General features: G+C 39.3%; 1 protein-coding gene across 2 annotated transcripts in view; it reads left to right on the top strand.

Annotated features, from left to right (window-relative positions):
• The window catches only part of MRPS27 (mitochondrial ribosomal protein S27), a 53,011-nt gene that overhangs the window by 26,219 nt on the left and 4,393 nt on the right, over positions 1 to 22,399 (top strand). For both annotated transcript variants that reach the window (XM_021380455.1, XM_021380456.1), the window contains exons 5-10: positions 13,263 to 13,377; positions 13,884 to 13,962; positions 15,168 to 15,283; positions 16,987 to 17,089; positions 19,159 to 19,301; positions 21,927 to 22,082. In XM_021380455.1, the coding sequence (XP_021236130.1) occupies positions 13,263 to 13,377; positions 13,884 to 13,962; positions 15,168 to 15,283; positions 16,987 to 17,089; positions 19,159 to 19,301; positions 21,927 to 22,082 (712 nt within the window). The remainder of the gene's footprint in view (positions 1 to 13,262; positions 13,378 to 13,883; positions 13,963 to 15,167; positions 15,284 to 16,986; positions 17,090 to 19,158; positions 19,302 to 21,926; positions 22,083 to 22,399) is intronic.

Consider the following 22,399-nt stretch of genomic DNA (forward strand, 5'->3'; position numbering starts at 1 on the left):
TCCTTGGTGGGAGCCTTTTCCTGCGAGCCCCAAATCTTCCGATCCGGGTGAGCGCTGTATTTTCCTTCCACCTTTTGTAACGCTGTTTCCATTGCGTTAGTCCTGCTTATCGCTACACTGGACTATTTGGTGGATAAGGAATTGGTTGCAAATTTGCAGCCAGAGGGCTGTGGGCAATGGCTCTATGTTCAGATGGAAGCTGGTTAAGAGTGGTGTCCCCCAGCGGTCTGTCTTAGGACTGGTACTCTTTAACATCTTTATTGATGACATAGAGATGGGATTGAGTGTACCCTCAGAGAAGTCTGCAAATTTGTTGGAACATGATGATCTTTAAGTTCCCTTCCAACTCAAGCCATCCTAAGGTTCTGTGCTTCTAATCAGCTACTTTCAACTTATTTCCATTAGGGAATAAGCAGAGCAGGGCTAAATCTAGCCAGAAGTAAAACAGATAATCCCTGGGTGTTGTCAGCAGGTACTAAAATGGAGGTCCCCATTGCCTATGTTGTCTGTGCCAAAGATCCAGAACAAGCAGATTGGCTGCTGAATGATGGGGTGGACAAGGTACAGCAGCTTCTGTTAGGGATGATGGAGGAGCAACAAACCCAGCTTTCTTTGCAAATGTGTTGCTTTCTTTGTTTTCCATTGAAGTCATTACTCTGCAATGATCACCATTTTCACAGGTTAACCTAGTCCAGGTTAAATTCTAAAGCAGCAATTTCATCTCATGAAAGACACTGTTGTTTTCTTTTGAAAGTCATTATTCTTTTATATTTTTTATAAAAATAGTTTTTAGAAGAGACCAGAACACATCAGGTAGGTAATTGCACCTATTTGCAGTATTTTCCTGTGTTTTCTGTGTTCTCAGTTCTCCTGAGCAGTGGATAACTTACATACATAAGTTTCCTATAATGTGAGCACCTGAGAGAACTGGATGCTTGTAAATGTCTGTTCAGAGCCTGAATACAAGGTCTGAGTGTGCCAGTGAAATGGGGCAAATTGACAGGGCGTACATAGATTTTCGTAACAGGCTGGTGCTAATCAGCAGTGGCAAAGCTAGTAGTGGACTCTATTTGTAACTATCAGTCTTTGCTGTGTTCCCATTCCAAAAGGGACGGCACTACAACATATGCCATTACATTTTGAAATCCTTTGCTTGTTTTGAGTCTCACAGCCTCGTTCAATGTGCATCTTCTACCTACACCCACACAGAGCAACATTCATCCTATAGCACATGCAGTACTTGAGGTAAAGAACCTACTGTTTCTAGAGGTAACAGGCATGGTAACACAGTATTTTCGTGATTGCTTGATCACTCTATTTATCCTTACTTGGCGTACTGTTCGATGTGCCTGACATCATATGCAGTGAAATAAAGGGCATTCCATTGCCATTGGGCTCAGAAAAGTTAGATACACTAGCTGTTCCCTAAAATCAGATAATCTTTTGGATAGGCTTGGCTGAAGAATGCCTATAACAAAGTAATATTTTGGTACATAGAAAGTTCTATACCTGCTACAAACATGCAGCTAGCAAACACTAGCTCTCTGGTAAGAAATAACTTGCTGGCAGTCTTGAACCAGCTACAAAGGTGATTTCAGCAATCACAAGTTAGAAACAGGTTTTCACAGACATTTCACTTTGAAAAAATAGATCTAGTTGGTAACTTGTATACTAGCTCTCAGGCATGTGGAGAGTTAGTTGAAATAATGACAGGTAAAACTGAGCTAGTGAAGTGGTAGCAAACTGAACAGTGCTTTATTCAATTTCTTACAGCTATTGTATTAAGAAGTTTTCAGGTAGATGAGTAAAGGTTCCAGCAGAACTGACTTTCTATAGGGCTTTAATACAGCAGTTTTTAGTGTGACACAGTTAAACTGCTGAGATTCAAAATTTTCCACAAAGTAATAAATCAACTGTGTTTTAGAGTTCTTAATCTCTGTATTCTTCTATGCCAGGATACCAGGAGAAGATATAATTAATGCAAGTGTTGGTTTTAAATTAGATTTCATTATAGTTGCATGAGGACAAGGAAAAGCACTAGAGAGCATCTTATCAGAATCACTATAGCAACAGCTCACCCCATCATTCTCTGTGTTTTCCTAAGCCTATGATACTTTCTATTCAACCACTAGATTATCAATGGAATTTATATTCAAAACAAGATTTTTATCTGTAAAAGCCCAAGAATATTTTAAACAGAAATAAATCCTAGAAGCAGTATCCTTTATAGCCAATAGTTTGGGGAAAAGTTATTCATTTTTTATTGTTCTTACTGTTAAAAGAAGATTTTCCAGTTTCTTATTAACTCCTTAAATGAATTTCAGCTTTGTGATGAAAGTAGTATGGATTCTTCATGAGCAGGAGAAAATCTTGTTTGCCTCCTGGTCTTTTTCAAGGAGACTGGGAGAGATGGAGGGTGATGAACCCGTAATCACCAGAGACCCTCTTAATATCCTAAGAGAGGGAGAAAAATAGGAATGCTGTATTAAAGCATCTAATTGTTTTGTTTCTTTTGTTGGAGCATGTCTCTAAGCAACAAGAAGTGAAGTAAATTTTGAATGCTGTCCACCTCATTCTTCTCTCTTGATCATAAAGTAAGGAAAGGAGATGATCTCTTAATCATCTTCAGCAGGAAGCTGGCATGGCCTGACAATGACCCACCGGTCAGACTGAGGGATGAAAATGGCACATCCAGGCAGTGGAAGCAAGGGCATGTGTATGGTGAAAGAAGGAGATGACAGTACCTTCTAATGGGGATACAAGCACTATGGAGCTATAGCACATAACAAAGAAAAACTGTCTCCCTCCTCCATCAGTTACAGTTCAAAAGAAGTAAGATCTCCATCCAGAGAAATGCTGCTAACCCTTAAATAAGGTTGAGGAGGGGTGGATCTGGGCTCCACCCGTTCTGGTCACTCAGGTGCATTGCTTGCACCTGAGTTCCCTGGGTTAGCCATGCCTTCTCACCTGGTGCTCAACCATTGATTCAGGCCATGACCTGGCAATTCGGTTGCAGGTGTGTCACCTGGAAAGAACACAAGTTGCTGAGCCACTTTCCATCATATCTGAAAAGTCATGTTTGTCAGGCAATGTCCCCAGAGACTGGAAATTTGAAGAGACGTGGATTTGAAGGCTGGACTATTTGGTGGATAAGGAATTGGTTGGAAGGTTGCAGCCAGAGGGTTGGGGACAATGGCTCCATGTCCAAGTGGAGGCCAGTAATAAGCAGTGTTCTCCAGGAGTGTCTTGGGACCAGTACTTCTCAGCATCTTTATAAGTGACATAGATGATGAGATTGAGTGCGCTCTCAGCAAGTTTGCTGATGCTACCAGGCTGAGCAGTGCAGTTGATAGAGCAGAAGGAAGGGATGCCATCCAGAGGGACCTTGATAAACTCAAAAGGTGGGCCCTTGTGAACCTAATGAGGTTCAGCAGACAAAAGTGCAAAATTCTGCACTTGGGTCAAGGTAATCCCAGGTATGTATACAAACTGGGAGAACTCCTTGAGAGTACCCCTGCTGAGAAGAACTTAGAGGTCGTGGTTGATGAAAAACTTAAAATGAGCCAGCAGTGTGTGCTTGTAGTCCAGAAAGCCAGTGGTATCCTGAGTTCCATCAGGGAGCAGTGGCCAGCAGGATGAGGGAGGTGATTGACCTCCTCTACTCTACCTTTGTGAGGCCACAGCTGTACTACTGCATCCAAGTCTGGGGCCCGCAACACAGAGAAGACATGGAGCTTTTGGAGAGGGTCCAGAGGAGGGCCATGAAGATCATCAAAGGGCTGGAGCACCTCTCCTTTGAAGATAAGCTGAAATAACCAAGCTTGTTCAGTCTGGAGAAGAGAAGGCTGTGGGAAGACCTCACTGTGGCCTTACAATATTTAAAGGGAGTTTATAAACATGAAGGAAACTCATGTTTATAAACTTTTTACAAGGGTAGATAGTGTTAGGACAAGGGAGAATGGTTTTAAACTAAAGGAAGGGAGACTTTGATTAGAGGTCAGGCAGGTTTTTTTACTAAGAAAGTAATGAGACAGAGGAACACATTGTCCAGAGAGGTTGTGGATGCCCTGTTCCTGAAGGTGTTTAAGGCCAGGCTGGATGGGGCCCTGGGCAGCCTGATCTAGTACTTGATCTAGTGGATGGCAGCCCTGCCTGTGGCAGAGGTGTTGGAACTTGATGATTGTTGGGTCCCTTCCAGCCCACACTATTCTATGATTCTGGGATTCTATGATACAAGTAAAGCAAGAAGGAGGTTACTTGCTTCATAGTTGATACTTGAAATAAAACTTCTGAAAGCTGATAAAGTGACCTGGCTTTATTTTCGGCATGAAACTAATCTGGACACCAGTACCTTTTCTCAGAAGCAATATTTAAACTGCCGCACTGTTCTTTTCTTTACCAGTTATGCAGGGATCCCCAAGTGACCAGTTTTAGCTTCAGTGAGGCAGCTGTCAACCTTTCCTTTAACATGACTTTCCAAGTATTATGCTTTAAACATACAAAATATATTTGTACCAGAATTTCAAATGTTAGCACCTTTAGTTTTTTGCCAGAAAAAGCCTGTAACTAATCTCCTTTTTTATCAGTTTATATTATGGAGAACACCTTCACCCAAGCCTATCTAAGAAAACCTTACTCTTACTGGAAGCAAATGGATTTTGCAGAAGTGAACTTCCATTGCTGTCCTACTGGGGAGTGTGTAGATTTGGAGTAGTTTTGTAGTTTGTTTTTGTAGTTTTTGAATCAATGTGGATGTTTCAGGAGCTTTTTAGCAAATGCGTCATGCAGCCTAGAATGATTTTCCTAGGGATAAGTATTGTCCTAAGTAGTATGTTGTTTGAGCCCAGGATCTGTACTGCATTTTTCACTCTTGAGGAATTCAGTGCAAGCCTGTAGGATACTGTGGTTAGTAAAGCTGTCTGAATGAGTTTTCCTCTCTGCTTTAGAGGGGTTCATGGCTGCCTGGTGTGGCCTGGTGAAAGAGCCATTCTACTGCAGTTGTTGCATTGACTGCCAGTGGAGGGAAGGACAATAAATAATTCGGGTACATTTCAAAGCCAGGAATCTCAGTAAGTAGCTTCAGACTTTGCTGCAGGCTCTGGATCACCTGCCTTTACCATTTCGAGTGGTTCTTCTCTAAATGTGTGTACAAGTAGAGCCTTTCTTTTGTGCTGCAGTAAGCTGCTCCTCCATTCATACATTTTAATGAAATTTATATAAGTAGGGTTTGTGACTATTTGATTTTTTCTTTCTAGTGTATTAATGTTGTTCACTGTCATTTACTTACAAGTGTGCCTTAAATCTGTCAAGAGGAAGTTAATTTTTTAGTGATGTTCTGCTAGAGATTGATAACAATCAGAAGAAAGGCAGAAATGCCTTTTCTGTCAGAAATTCAGCTTGCTATTTCATTAAGCAACTCTAAGAACTGACTGTCAGAAAAAGTAGTTAGGTTGGTAAAGGAAGCACTAAATCCTAGCCACCATGTAGTCTATTGCTGTGTATGATAGTTGATGTGACTGCAAAGCTGAGCTTTCTTCACAGAAACCTGGTTTTGTGCAGTGTAATAAATAGGTACGTTTACACTACTGAGGGGTGAATTCAGTCCCATTGGTTGTTAGGAGAGGTTGATTACCTGAGCAAGGTCTGAGAATGCCTAAGGGACCGTGTAGTACGTACTGCCACGAAAAACATCTCACTTCCCAGTTCATGTGGTTACCAAGTAGAAGGGTTAAGAAAAAAATGAGACTAGCATTGGGCTAGACAGAAATAAAAGACAAATGTGTATAGCTGGAAAGCAAGACTACATGTTGGGAAAGTTCTTGAAGTCTCCTGTTCAGACTTAATCTTAGAATGTGCTTCAATACTGTCGCTTCTCACTATCTGAAATGAGACCTGTTCTGTGGTTGCATTCATCAGTAGTATTAGAGCTCTGTGCATCCCCTGAATAAAAATAAACTATGCAAGAAATATGCATTCATATGTAGGTAGAGTGAGCCTAATTTAGAGGCATTAATTTTTCTAGTTGAAGCAATCAAATCTGGGGAAAGTCAATAAAAATTGAAACTAATGCTGAACTTGGACTTTTTTAGGGAGTTTGCATGCTGCTTCTTGTATAAGAATACAGAGCATTAGACTGTCCTCTATTATAGCTGACTTACCTACTTTTTTAAACATCTTCTCTTACTTTTGTTAGAAAGCATTCATATACTTTCTGTAAATATATAGACATCATTAGCCAGAAATAAATTTACTATGTATGCTGTTTGAGGTTTTTTTTTATTTCACCACAAAGGAGAAGTGTTCCCTCTGCTTTCACTTGAGTTAGCAGTTAATGTATGAGGTATTTCCTATAGGACTTATATGATTATATGTGAAATTTTTAAAAGGATGTGTACAAAGAAAGGTTTAGGCCCAGATGCAGGCAAAAAAAGAAACAGAAAAGTAGTTTCTATCATGAATGGGAGGAAATTTCAATCAACAAAGATTTTTCCAGGGCTGCTGTCTTTGACACTGACATGTGAGCAATGCCTCTGATGCCATTTAAAATGCAGAGTATTTTTCCCAAGGCCCATGGCTTGAAATCACAAAGGGAGACTTCTGGGTGACGTTTCCTTAGCCTTCCAGTTTCCAAGCTAAGCCTGCATGGAATCTGTTTGATCATTATGCACTGTAGCTTAAAAAATGTGCCTCTGAAGTAAAAACCATGGCATTGCCAAGGAACTTCACAGCCCTGTATGACTTGTGTAAAATGCAAAATGTCTCTGGAATCATTCCACTGAGAGAGCTTTGTCCTGACTCTGAGAGATATTTCTTAGGATATTTTTTCATTTGAAATCTCCTTACAATTTACTTTCAGACTTTATAGAATTTTAAGGGGATGAGAAAAAGTCTGGCACTGTCCCAGTTAAAGCAAATGAACATGCAAACTCCTACTTCTCTCTAATTCTTGAAGAAGTGAGATCTGAAAACTAGATGGAGTGGATTTATTGCAGTCACGAGGTGGGCTCCTTCCTAGAAGTAGGAGTAGAACCTACAAGTGGACTAATAGTATATGAAACTTTGGGGTTTTAACTCTGAGGAAAGCAGAGCAGTGCATCTCAATGATTGTCATGGTTTTGTGATTTTCGGTTATTGGTATTCCACATCATAACATCATGTAGTGGATGATGACCTGGTTCTCAGAAGAGAAGGACTACTACAGTCCCCACGGTACTTTTCTCCTCTGTTACCATTTTCCAGTCGGAGAGAAAAGATAAAAGCTCGCAGTATAAAAACTTGCAGATCACGAGACCTCGGCCCTCTTTTCCACCGTCTCTCGTCTTGGCAGCACCTCGCTCTCCAGCCGTCTTATCGTCAGTAGTAGAGTAAGGCCTACCTTGATTTTGGGACATTCTCTCTCTCTGTATTGGATTTATCAGCTTAAATTGTAATCATATTGTATTATAGTGTGTTGTTTTGCATTCCGATATCTTATTTAGTAAATTAGTTTGTTTCTCCTCAGATTGTTGCTGCTGTTCTTTGCTCTCAGGGCCATCTCCTTACCCTTTTTCCCTTTTCCCTTTTCCCGGGGTGTGGGCCCGTGGGTCCCCCATCCCCTTCGTCACGGAACCGGGCTGAACGCCCGTAAACCGTTGACAGTGATCTATATTAGAAATAATGGAAGAATGGAGAGTACTTAGTGTCCTTCTGTTTCAATTTCTGTACTTTGCAATATGGCGGAAGACAGTTTAGGAATCTCTAACACATAAAAAAGCATTATTGTCCAGGAGACTTTATTTAGGGAAGTGGTTTTATATGAGGGCTACTCCAAAAGTAATGGCTTCTGTGTTGGCTCCCAATGTTAGAAGTGGCTGTTGGTTGTATGGCAGTAGAGGTTGAACGTTCCCTCCAGTATTCTGTTACATGTTGTTGCTGTGTGACAGGTGGCAGCAGAGGTGCTCTCTGACAAAATGGCATCTCACATGTGCACAAGTGCACATGAAGTGTCACTGAATTTCTTCATGCAGAAAAAAATGGCACCCATTGCTGTTTCTGGAGTCCAACCAGCGGATGTGAGCACAGTGAGGCAGTGGGTGGTGCATTTCAGGAGTGGTGACAGCACCAGTGGATCACCTCCACTGGTACAGATTTTTGATTAGCTCAGCATGCAGGCTTTTGTTCATCACTGGTGAAAATGCATAGCTAATGGGGATGCCTATGTTGAAAAACAGTGTTTTGTAGCTGAGAATGCGCTCTGTCGAACAGTGTTACTATGCTCTTGTATTGGTTGTATTTTCCACGGAAACAAATAGGAGGTGTTGATTTTGGAGCGAGCTACATATATGGAAGTTAAAAATTAGCACAGCAAAGTACAGGTGAAGTTTAGAAAGTCTGTAGGAGATCTGGAGGCCTAAGAGATCGTACCGTTGTGTGCATAGTAAGTGTAGGTCATAACAAAATACTTTCTTGTTAGGTCAGACGTTTTGGACAAATGAAAGCTCTTATGTTTCACAGATGGGAGAAAAAGAAACATTATGAACTGCACAAGGACAGCCTCTGGCAGTACCAGGAGTTGAATACACCCTCAAGAAAGCCATAGAGTGCAAAAAGGAATCTGTTTAATCAAGAATCTGCTGAGCTAGCTTTACCTCCGTACAGCAGAGCTGTTTCTGATAGTACACTTCTGCAGCAGCTGCCCTGTAACCCAGCAGATTTTCGTTCACAATCTTCATCATTTGTGGCTGTCCCAAAACAACAAACACTCTTGCAACAAATGTAGGGAAAATGGTGCAGTGTGGCACCTTAGTGCTCCTCTTTACTTTCAGCATTGCTGTACTGTTTTTCTTGAAAATGGGAGGTATGTGGAAGCAGCACTAGACTGTATCACCACTTGATGGCACCAAACGAATCTGAAAGACCATTTAAGAGAAAGAAAGAAGGGAGACATGCGGCATTTCTGTGTTGTGGGAGAGCACCAGTGAGTCATGTTTGCTGGGTTAGTAAAGTACTTCATAAGACATCTGATAAACGTTGCCATTGTTCACTTTCTTTAACACAGCGTGAACACTTCAGGACTGCTGTAAATAATTAGCAATGGGGCCTTTGCAGGGAATTACTAAACTTGGAATGTATTCTTAGCCTGATAGCCAGGTCAGTTTGTGAGCAAGAGAGAGTGTGCACTTGTTTGGATAAAAATATTCTGGTTGCCTTGTACTGTATACTCATAGCATCTCTCCTAAGTAATAATCATCATCATTCAATAAAAAGTAATGTTTTCAAGAAAATCAAGTTTCTGAACTGGATCACTTGAACAATTTTCCAAAATAAGTGGAATTGTAGTACCATTGCACCATGTGCTGTTAGATTTGCAGTGATTTTGACAATTCAGTAACTGCTTGTCTTACTGATATTATTCTTCCTTTTCTCTGTGGGACAAGATGTTCTCTGGTCAGTGACAAGGAGGATCACTGTATTGATTCTTCAGTTGTTCACACTGAAGTGTACCAACAATGAGCTCCCCTAATAGCGTTATGGATGTTTCTCCTTGGCTTTTCAGAATGCATTATAAGAACCTTGTTCTTCCCAGGTTTTTATTAGTTCTCAGAAAAATGAGTTTCAGCAACAGACATCTGCAAGATAACCTCCTGGTCTCTCCATTAAAAGCACAGCAATTGCTGGAGGCTTCCTTTATTTAATTCACTCTGAATCCTCTGCTTTCTGTAGTTTTAACTTCCTCTTGTCTTTTCATCTGTCCCTGAACATATTGCCTTGCATAATTATATCCTGTTTTGTGTCTTGCGGAGAAGGAGGAAAACTCAAAATGACCAGCAATCTCGTCCTTTCTCTGTTCCATTTGAAATAAAAATGTCTGTTACAACATTCGGTTAGTTTGCCTAGGTCAGGTGTGAAAACAGATACTCTTTTGGCTTCTCTTCTCAGCTTACAGAGCAGAGACAGAGCTCATCTCAGCATTATATGGATTGAAACAATTAAGGATTTTACCATGCCTTTTTCTCTTTAATTTAACTTCCAGTTCTCCTTCTACTACATCATGGGTTAATGGAAGTGTGTAATGCTGAGGGATTTTGTATACATGCATATGGATTCTTGTTGACACAGGGACAACAGTTCTGGTACCATTTCCCTTTCTTCATTCCCATCCAACTGTTTTGTAATGAATTATTAGAATTAACTTGAAAATTATTTGTCTTGGAATCTCCTTGAGTTTTCTGTTTGTGTAGTACCCAACACAATGGAGACAGAGTCCAAGACTAAGGATATTAATCGTAACATATAAAAACTATGTCTGATAGGTCCTGTGATTGGGTGTATGCATATAAACATGTCCACACACATGCTCCCAGGCCTACAAAGCTTATATGGAGGCTTTTTAAAAGAGTTTTTACAATATGTGACTGAATTTTGTGCATATTGATTCCGGAAACTTGTCTTGACTGAGAACCTCTTGGGGAGTTGGAACTTGATGATCCTTGGGATCCCTTCCAACCCAAGCCATTCTGTGGTTCTGTGATCAGTTTCATCACGTTTTGTAGATTTCATCACATTCTTGTTAGACTTTTTACTGTTTAAGTGTGATTGCGAACCTACAAGCCTTTCTCCATTACAGTAGGCTATAGCATTCCCAAGGTGTATGAGATCCTGGAGTGCTCTGTCTCAGTGTGGCATACTTGAGTATAAATATACTTGAGAGTAAATACGCATTTGCTTAAAGGTGAATACTCAAAGCCTTTAAAACCTTCATTATTTTTTTTTAATGTTTCCTTCCCTCTGTAACAAATCTGTAGGAAGGATGACAAAGATTATATCAAAGGAAAGGCCTAAGTCTTTGAAAGCATCAGTGTTATGTATTTATAGGATTGTTGTTTCTGCTTTTGAGACAATATTAACCGTTTAATAAAGCAACTTCAAAAGATGCGGACAGCCTTGTTGCTGGGTGCTGGCATTGCACTCTGACCCACCTGCAATGGCTGGTGAAACTGTTTAGCAATTAGAAAATTGTTTCATCAACGTATGACTAAATCCAAATTCCTGCAATTGATGCTTCCTGTAAGCATTATTGAAACAGAACTTTAATGAAAGCAAATACATATTCTTGCTTGCCTAATATTTGAATTCCAGAGGGAAGAAAATGGAAAGCAACTAGAACAACAAAATGGATGCTCATAATGTAATATTCAAAGTGGACTTTTCTTTTTCTGTTAAATTCACATTGACGAGAGAGGTTTCATGAGCTGCTGAAGTAGTAGTATATTTAGACTTTGTGTAGTTGTTTAACTCTGCTTTTGGCACTGAAGTCTTTTGGATGCTGTAGACTCTATAACAGGAATGCTTTTCCAGACTTGGCAATCTATGTAGCCCTTAGCCGTGGGATACAATATGCAGAGATTCAGTGGGGGGGAAAAAGAGAGTTGGTGGCCACGTTAATCTGATAAATGTTCTGGAAGGGATGCTCGCTCAGATGGAAGAGCCAGCCCTGCCTCTAAATGGTGCTGCAGCTTGGCTCGAGGCTGCAAGCATCTGCACATGAGCCCAGCACAGTCATTGATGTTTGCTACAGGAAGTGACATTCGCTTCTGCACTGGGGACCAAGTCTGATTTTCATGCATTCAATTTGAATTGAGAAAAGTTGTGTGTATCTCTTGACACTGAGGTGTGAAATTCAGCACAGGATCAAGGCAGCAGCTCCCACTATTAGATTCTTAATTGGTTTTTGAGACTTTGTCAAAGGTAGCTCTATACGTTTTTAGTCAGTACTGTTCCAGTCATGAAGTAAATCATATATGGCTAAATAAGGATGAAACAGAAGAGGCTCAACTTCAAGTGCTCACTTTTACAAATTAGTTAAGGGTTGGAGGGAGTTGCCTAGGAACACCACTGAATTGTTGGCACAAAAGTGTCATAGAACTGATTGAAAAGAACATCCACGAGGAGCAATGCTAGTGCAGCTGATGCAGAGGGGTAGGGGAAGAATGTCCAGCTGTCTCCTGGTGCTTGATGCATGCTTCTCTGATGAAGCATTTCTAAACACGAAGTCTGCAGCAGTCTGAGGAGGTAGAGGTGCAGTGAATTCTTAAGTGACTGGAGTGAGGTGGGAGTTAAGTGTTTGGAGATACTAAATACACAAATTCTGAAGGTTCAAAGGCAGCAGTATTTTGATGTAATTCTGATACTTGCTAACGTTGTCAGTTGTGGAGCAGTATTGTATTTTGAAGAGGCTAATAATACAATGTTGTACAATCAGAAATACAATGCTAAGAAGTACTACAATGTTTATACCAATCTCAGGTCCCATCATAAATATACCAAGCTATTATTTTATGGTATTCCTCTTCTCAGAGGAAAAGAAGCAGACTTTCTGGAAAGTGAGAAATTTAAAGTATTTTGCATTTGTGAAAAGATCAGATTCTCCCTTCAGTCAAACAGCTAAATGTATCAACATATTGTTTCTCTTACTGAGAGGGCTAGCTAGAGCTCTTTGGAGAACAGTGATTGGCTGCAAAGTTAAATATGGAAAGGTTTATATATGAGACCATGAAGGGCAGGGGTACTGAAACACAATCTGTTAATATTGATTTGTGGACAACAGGTTGGCCATGAGACAGCGGTGTTCCCTTGTGGCCAAGAAGGCCAGTGGTATCCTGAAGTGCATTACAAAGAGCATGGTTAGCAGGTCCAGGGAGGTGATCCTCCCCCTCTACTCTGCCCTGGTGTGGCCACATTTAATCTGTGTCCAGTTCTGGGCTCCTCAGTTCAAAAAACACAGGGATCTCCTAGAAGGAGTCCAGTGGAAGGCCACAAGGGTGAAGGGCCTGAAGCATCTCCTATATGAGGAAAGGCTGAGTAACCTGAGTCTGTTCAGCCTGGGGAAAAGAAGACGGAGCGGCATCAGATAAATGTTTATAAATATCTAAAGGGAGGTGGGAGGGAAATGGAAGAAGCCAGGCTCTTCTCAGTGGTGTACAGTGATAGGACAAGGAGTAATGGCTTAAAACTTGAACATAGGAAGTTGCGTACTAACACACAGAAGAACTTATTTAAGGTAAGGGTGATGGAACATTGGAACAGGCTGCCCAGAGAGGTTGTATATTCAAGATCCATCTGGACTCCTACCTGTGTGACCTATTGTAGGGTACCTGCTTTAGAAGGGGGGTTGGACTCAATCTCTTGAGGTCCTTTCTAACCCCTGTGATTCTGTGATTATAGATTATTTTTCTGTGAGAACAGAGAATCAATTGTCACCTGGACTATTTATCACCCTTTAGGTTTCGGCATAGTCCTAATTGCTGGTACTTGAGAAATTGGACCATTCACAGTTGGATCAGACAATGCTTAAAATATGGTGCACAGGACAAAGCCTTATACACGTTAAAAAACAAGGTAAGCTTTTACAAGGAAAAACCATAACTATATTTGATCAACATTTTGAGCCAATTGTGACCTACCTGGAATTTCTATTACAGTGTGTTATGCATACTGTGGTTTTAAGTTCAGATATGTAATTGTCAAAACAAAAACTAAAGTTTGACTTGAGTTTCAGAAAAAGCTCTTTACAGCTTTTCTGTCCTTTCCATTTGAGCTTTTTGGTTTTAAATAGTGCTGGTGTCTAAAGCACAATAAATAGAAATGGAACGTAAAAATCCTGGTAGGCAGTGCCTTTCTTGGTCCTGAAGGCCCAGACAAAATGCTAAAACAAAGCCAGTACACTGAAAGGTAGTAGGCCCACATCGCAGGAACCATGTTAATAAGCTTCCTATATTGCCTGACTAACTGTCACACTGCACCAGTGTGCAACACCATGGTTTTGATCCTTCTGATACCTGAAATGCTCTGCTTTGAAAGATTTGAACAGCAGATTTTCACAATCATTTTTTCCTTCTCTTCAGGTCCAATATGGAATTTTTCCAGATAATTTTACGTTCAATATTTTGTTGGATTGTTTTATAAAACAGAAGAAATACGAAGGTAAGAAAATAGTTACCAGCTTTTCATCCTCAACTGTATGCTCTTAAATATCCAGAGCCTTCCTTTGTATTAAAATATTATAGCCATATTTTCTCTGAAGTTGCCTTGAAAACACACTTTCCTTATCTAAACTACTTTTCTGCATATTTATATATCACTTCAATTGAGATCTCTTTCATTGTATGATTTTGAAACATTCAGTTCACAATGTTTCTACGATCGTTAATCCTATTCAAAATGTAAGATATCTTTGTCAACTTTCAGAATTCCAACTTACATGCTAACATTATCTTAGTGAAAATTCAACAAGGTTGTAAGCCATTCAAAAAGCTATGCATCTAAACTGAGCTATTTGTCTAGACCCATTTGTTGCTGGGAAAAATGCTGAGAAGAATAATCCTCTCATGTTTGATGACAAATATTTAAGGTTTTCATTTCACTGCAGATTTTTTGGCACTATAGAATTGCAGTGTTTTTTCTTTGCATAAACCTTTGCAAACCAAACAACTGAGAGGGAAAACAGAATTGTTGAAGGACTTGTCTGAAGTTTTTGTCTTGAAGGTTTTGCTAAGTGGCAAGTTAATACATATTTTATTTTGAGAGGCCCCTATCTATGAATCCCCCCTATATTCTATTCGTATTTTTTTCTCTGACAGGCTCCAGGCCTTCAGTTTAAAAAACTGACCTTCATGAGAGGGAGTGTCATTGGAACACCCTGTGGAGCTCCTCAAGAGCACTGTTTGCTAAATACAGTGAATGCTATGGGTGGTCTGTGACAGGATTTCTTCTCCACTGTGCACTCTTGTCACCTTGAAGGCAATGAGTTTAAGCCAGTCTTCTTTAGTTTTTAATCTAAATACAAGAAGAAATAAGTCATTTCTAAGATTTTTTTAAAAACGTTAATGATTGAAGGGCTGAGGAAAGAAGAAGCAATCAAAGTCTGAGAGCATTGAGTTAAGATGTGTTTAGAAAGCTTCTTATTGTCTTATACATAATTCAGTTGATTCTGCTTTCTCCTTGTCTTGACATGTTAGAATAACCCAAGTGGATAAGACTAATTCTCTACTGTCAGTCATAAGAAATCTTTAACTTTCTTCCTGACCACTTCAAAATGTACTACACGAATAAAACATCGGTGAATGTTAATGGATGCAGAAGAAGGAGCTGTGTAATCTTCCACTTACATGTGTTTATTTCCTCCATAGATGCTATATCAGTAGTAACAGAGATCATGCTGCAAGAAAGTTTTGATAAGTTGTCGACACAGCTTCTTTCTCTCTATGTTTTATACCAGTTCCTAGCAACCAAGTCTGAACATACGGTAAGCTGACCACACTCAAAATGATACACGGAGTTTCTGTTTCTAAGTGTTGTGTTGCAGTCAGCTGGGCATTCTGTTCTGAATATAAACTTTCCCTTAAGTTTGTGTTAAAAATGAAATGCTCCAAGTTTTCTTCATCGTTTTGACAACAATAAAAGAAAGGGAAGAAAAAGCAAGAGAAGAGGAAAACCAGCAAATCATTTGTCACCCGTTTTTGTCGCTCCTTTCTCTGAAGGCATGCCAGGATTTTCAGACGTCGTATATGATCGTTGTGAGGTTATGAAGTGACATTTCACTTCAGTTCAAAGAGGGCTCTGTCAGTTAACAAAAATCTGTTACCTGTTATATAGGACACTTTAAAGGTGAGTATTGCTCACCATTGGAGCTTGGTAAACAAAACATTTCACTAGGACTTTATTTACCCTATTTTACTTTATTTCCTAATTTAGGGAAGAGTGTATTGAGAGTAGGAAGTCCACTTAGCTTCTTGTGAAAATCCCCATTCCTTCTTTCTAAGGTGCAAGAAAGGTCAGCCAGTGTCCTGTTGCATAGAGAGCATTGGCCGTAGTTTAGGGTCCAGCAGCCTGACAAAATGTTTTTTTTTTTTTAACTTTGAGAACTGAATCACAGGCCTTCTGACTATGTTAGTCCTTAGTACTTGTGGTAGAGAGCTTCCATTTTAGTGCTGCTGTATACACTGCTGAAACACTGATCCTAGTTCTCCCCAGAAAATTTCCTGCTTGATTCCTGAAAATCAGTACGATTGCCATCTTCAATTGGAAAGATATTAGCATTAAATTCTTCCAGTTTCTCCAGCTCTTGAAGCCAAACATGCTAGTTCCCAAAGAATCTAGACCTTTAAAGTTCTGTTCTTCCAGTTTTATCTGCTTTTCCTGTAATGTCCAGGAATGCTGAATTCAGCAGGGAGGAGAATTAACCCCTTGTATCTCTTTTCTGGGTCAGACAAATACATTCCCTGGTTGTCAGGTAGTGGTGTTTTTTGTTGGATGAATATTTGTAAGTTCATGTGCACGTGAATGGAGACACAAAAAATGCCACATCACAAAAAGACATCTCCTTGCATTAAACCAGGTCAAACCCTTTTGCTTTTTAAGAGCCAGTGGATAGGAGGGAATTTTTCAGAATAAAATTCACACCTCTCTTGTGGTTTTAATACACTTACCGATTGGGTCTCTAGCCATATTTGGTCTGATCTGTCACTAGGATTTGAAGCAGCCACTAGCAGCATATTCTTCTCTAGCATTTTCCTATTCTAGCAGAATATTGTGGAGTATGAATCTTACCATACACTTAAAAGAAAGGATTTTTCCAATATAGCAGCCATGTAATTTTGTTTTAAGCAGCATCAGCCCGAAGCAAATGTGAGGACATACAGGACAGAGGCAGAGCTTGACCAGCGTAAATCAATATAATCCTTATTCCTAAGGAAACACACTGACTGACTCCTTTCAGAATGTTGCCTCCTCACATTATATTTTCTTTTAGAAGTAGATGTTCTTTTGCAGGAGTATACTGTTCTTCAGGATATGTGTATTGCAACTCTGAACACTGAACTTGTTGCATGATTCTGTACTTTATTAGTAAGACATGATTAAGGTCATGTGTTTTCTTTGGCTGCTGCAACATTTTTGTGTTTGTCAAGAAACACATACTTAGTTTACATCTTAGTTTACTATTTGCAGTGGGAAGAGGAGAGAAATCTCGGTGCATCACTAGTGCTGACAGGCCTAAAGCAAACAAGCACTGTGGGATTTAGCTCCCAGCTGTATGGTTATGCATTTCTTGGTAAGTTTGACCTCCTTCACAGTCATATTTCCCCTCTTGTTCACTGGGCGTACTAAACTGGTGTCTGTTCTTAATTAAAATGTAATTAACAAAAAGACTAAGGAAAAAAGGTCGAAATCATGGGAAGAACAATTTCAGAGTTAAGACCGAATGAAGGAAGATAAAGAGGAGTAAGGTTGGTTTGCTTAGGGACCAACATATTTTCCAAATAAAACCCCAAAAAACAGAGTTCCACAGAACAAATCTACAGTTATGAAGAATCAGCTTTTTTTTCTAATTCAAATTATTAGCTTAAAATAATCCTTAAACCCCAAGATGTTCAGAGACCACAACCTGAAAAACACTGCATTTAGAATATTTAAACAAAGTATTAGTACTCACCACAACATTTATGTTTCTGTTGTGAACAGCAGATAGCAGCACGTTTATCTTTCAAGGAACCTTCACTGCTAATGATATGAAATACCGTTTGAAGAGCAGTTAGATAGAGTACATCCAGGATAGCAGGGAAGGAGGATATGGGATGGGAAAGAAGAAATAAGTAATTATTGAATTTCCTGTAACCTTCACAGGAGCATAGTCCGGACAGTGTTTGTCCTCTGCAAAATGATTATTTGATTGAAACTAATAAATTAGTTTAGAATGTGTCATTATGCAGTTGTTCCATTACAGCATTACATTTTATTCGAGAATTCATTCAGGATAATAATAAGTGTACATGTTCTTAAAATATGACCTCAAAATACAATATGTAGTGACATAGTTAGGTTACTGATTCTGATTTATCATGATTGTAAAATGAAAACCTCATTTTTAGTCAAAAAGAGGGATAAATGTGAAAACGAATTGGAAATCTGATATTCCATGGAGCTGTTGTTACTGGCACTCAGTTTGGGATATTTTTTGTGCCATATAGATTGGTTAAGTAGCGGCTGTATTTCAGAAATGCATTTCAGTGTTTGTGAGCAGCAGTACTTGTTCCATGACATTGACATTCAGTAGATCAAAAGCTATTTACTATTATGTCACATATTTCACAGTCTTGCCAGCACTAATGGAACCAAACTCTGAAAGAGTGAAAGATGTCTTCAGGCACAGAGTGGCCTAAAGCACCTTAGCTATTTTAATTTATCTGTACTCTATAAGCTTTTTGCACGTTACCTTATTTTTCTATGAAGAAGAGTAAGTTGTGTTTTCACAGTTTTGCATTATTATAGCCAGAGTTTAAATTCAATGAAGAACTTGGATGCATAGCTCTGATAAGCTACACTGAAGTCATTGTATTTTTTTTAACATTGATAATGACAAAATCGAGAGCTTAGGGTGACGTTCATTCCCAGTTAGTACCCAAAAACTGGAATGTCATGTACATATCCTCTGTTGTGTTGAATGGGAATTTCATGTTCTCTGCTGTCACCCTGAGAAGAAACACCACATTGTCAGTAGTGCTGCGCGTCAAAGGTCCTGCTGAAGTCATGAAGACCTTGGTGCACAGTACCATGAATCAAGAACCAAGATTTCATTTTGGCAGGTCTCCTGTATTTTCTCTCAGGAAGTTCCAACTAGAAATAAGAATACTGAGCTGTACGGTTACCCAGAGCATGTACTCTTAATCTCACACAATCTGGTCTTGATATATGTGTGAGTAGACCTGAAAACCACAGGTGAGTCCAGCCTCTCAGATTTAGTGGACACAAGTTGTGCAGCAAGTCCATGGAGGCTCTGGAACTGTCTGTCTGAGGTCTTCAGAAATCCTGCTCAGAACTGCTGTTACAAGTGCCAAACAACTAGAAAACTCTCCACTTTTCCTCTTCTCCATGTGAACAAAATTTCCAGGTGATAGGAAGGAACAAGAAACAAACAGGTGATAGTCCTGAAACTGGGCAAACAGAAGGCACTTTATTTAAGTACAGTAATAACAATTCTCTGAAAGCAGCTTCGTAGAAAATAATGTTTTTACCAGAGAAACCTCGAAACTTGCTTTTTCACAGAGAACAGCGTCAACTCTTACAGATTTCCGTAGGACTTGAGTCTTCAAGTACTAATCTGAAAGTACTATTTTATCACAGGGAAAGTGGAGTTGAATAAAGGTCTAAGAGCTGTATACAACCTAATGCCATTGATGTGGACACCTGGATACTTAAATAGAGCCTTGCAGGTGATGGAGAATGTAGCTTCTTTGCCAGGAGACAGCAGAATCTGCCAAGAAGCTGTAAGTATGAAAACTGCATATAACCTGCATAAAACAAGAAATTACGTACAAGCCAAACTCCAGTAAAACTTGTAAATTACCTCCCTTACTAATGAGGAGATATCAGACCTTTCCATGCCCAGCAATTTTTCAGAGGTCTTTGGAGTCCAGGAGAGGAGGTCAGGTGTAGAACAGAGGCACAGCTTCAGTTGGCAAGCTAGCAAATATGTCTACTGTCATGTTCTTGGGAGTGAGCATCTACTGTTGCCACATGCCATTTATGTTCCTAAGCTGCCTCGTTCCTACTGAGGTACTTCCCAACTCACTCAGAGACATACTTGAAGATGAAATGTCACATCTTGTGCTGCTCATGGCTAATTCCATATTTCCTTCAGGTGGTTTTATGTCCCAAATGATACTCCTCCAGAGATGGTTCAGAGTGGTTTCTGGAAGGGTTGTAGTGTGCTCTGATGGAGAGGATGGATGGATTTGGTTTTTTTGTGAGGTTAGCTCTGACTGAGGGATGCTGGGATTTCAGTCACTGTGGGGCTTCAGGCTGCTCCTGGACCAGATGGTTTAGGTGGAATAAACCACATGGGATGCTACATGGAAAAAGCTCTGAGGCTCTCAACATCCCTTCTTGGTGCTCTTTCCTGGAGGGGCTGTCTGGTGATGGGAGTCTCCCTTTTGCTCACACCAGTACTAGGCTCCACATTTCCCTTGATGTACAAAGGCCAGGTCACTGATCAGCAGGTTCTCCCGATGCTCTGTACTCAGAAGCAGGTCTGCATAATCCTGGATAAGACAAAGAAGGAAGTATTACATCTGCAACCCCCACCATTTTATTTTTTGGGGTGTTGTTCAGCAGTTTTCTTTCTTAATCTAACTCTGAAGAACTCATTTGTGTTTTCTTCCTCTTAAAAACATTAGACAAATTAAGGAACTCCTTGGACTTTTCTGGGCAGTCTGCAAACATCCTAGTGCTGAAACAGGATTGCATCTGTTTCTGGTGTATCAGGTCATAGCACTAGTGAGTATGGGCCATGTTATACATCATTGTCCTGACATACCTGCACAATAGTGGTCACTTGAGAAATATATAATCCTGTTTTTCCAAACTTGTTTCTTTTCTAAAATGTAATATCTTCTAGCTGAATAAATGTTGTTATCTAAACAATAAGTTTTCAGATGGAAATTTTTTTAGTTGCACAGTTTTGATGTGAACATTTTCAAGTGATTTAGTCCATTGTTATCAGTCATGTATTTTTCAGACTTTAAGCTCTCCTGTTTCTCACTAGCACGGTCTCTTTTCTCTCTGCCATTACTATTGGCAGAAGGATTTTTATTATATACTTTTATATTATAATATTTATATTTTATAATTCTATAATAAATATATTTTAAATATTATATATTTTTATTATATACTATCATAACAACAGAAATACTGTTTTAGTATTGTGCTATATTGTTCAACTGTGAACAAGCAAATTTTGGTGTGTGGCATTGTTTGAGAAGCTCTCCAAATGAGAGTTTATGTATTTCCAAGCACATAGTTAGAATTTCATTGATTTTTTTATCCTGTTTCAGAATTGGTAGTTTATGGATTACATTTTAGTGCTAAGAATGCTATGTCAAGTAAGCCACATTTTTATTCTTTAGCATTGTATACTTACGCTATGAAAATGAAACGATGTAGGTATCAAGAGACCTTTTGCTTGTGGCAAGTTTCATACATTCCAAGGTTACACAGTTATTTCATCTGACTGACAAAGATTCAGAATAAAGATTCAGAGAAGGGTAACAGCTCTTTATATTTGTAAAGGCTGAACTTTAAAATGCAAGCAGCCTGCATTCAGTAATTTAAGTTATGACAATCATGTTATTCCCAGAACAGCAGCAGCATCCATACAGTGATTCCCTATTTTCTATCAATAATAGATAAATAAATAACTTAGTAAGTCCCACTGTGACACTAATGAGTACTTTTGATACAGCTACAGTTAGGAGATGGTGGTTCTCTTGGTACCTCTCAAGACGAGTATGTGAAAAAAACAAGAGTCATAGACATTAAAAAGATACCTTTACCAATATATGGTATGCCACATTTCCATTTTCCCTGTTAAATTATCCAACTCATGACAGGAATGAATGTTGTTGTTGTTGAATAAGTGATTTCCCTCTTTCATTAAAGAGGAATCAGAATGATCTATTAAATACTATATTGTTTGAATATTCCACAGTAGCATCTTATTTAGATGTATCTGTGATTTTGTATCATACTATCACAGGGGCTACTATTTAATGTTAGTATTTATGGCTAAGTGTCAGACCTAGAGGAGACATTAGTACTTCACACATCCTCAAATACCCGTCAGCACCTGACTCACAGGGAGTTTTACCTGTTAACAGAGACTGACATTGTTGTTCTGCTGCAGGGACTTCAAAATGTCCAACCTCAAAAGTCCAAAACGCAGCATGGAATTCTTCCAAGAATGAGTACATTTACTTTTAGAATTTATCATTTAGAGCAGTCATCTGGAAGTACATGGTAACTTACAAAGCTGTTAGTAAAGTTGACAGTGGTATTACTCAGACTGTAGTTCCAAACAGTTTATGCTAACAATGACAAATGTCATTGCTCAGATTGATGTTCTGGAGACTGTTTTACGGTCTGTCCTTGAAGCAAAACCTGGTCCAGAATCATCTGAAGAAGCCAAGGAACTAGAACAGAAGTCAGAGTATGCAGAATTGGAAGAAATGGAGCAGTCTAAAGTACCCAAGTACTACAGCCAATTCAAGGTAAGAAACTTTTGTTCATCTAAAAATTTTGAGCTGTAGATCTCCTTAGTACATACTAGAAGATAAATAAGTTTGCAAATTATGGCTAGTAGACTGACGCTCTTTCGGTGCATCAGCAGTCTACCTGGCATTTTTGAAACTGATGTCACCTTACATTTTCGCTTACTCAAAGAGGAAGCAGCCTTCAAACAAATAAGTGCTCAAGGCCACTTGTCTTTTGTCTGTCTGCTGGGATTTTATCTTCACTTTTCATACATCAGAATGATAAATCCAAATGCTGTTTGCAAAAGTGGCATGTCATTAGAGATCCATTATCT

Source organism: Numida meleagris, chromosome Z (genome assembly GCF_002078875.1).
Source record: "Numida meleagris isolate 19003 breed g44 Domestic line chromosome Z, NumMel1.0, whole genome shotgun sequence".
Classification (NCBI taxonomy): domain Eukaryota; kingdom Metazoa; phylum Chordata; class Aves; order Galliformes; family Numididae; genus Numida; species Numida meleagris.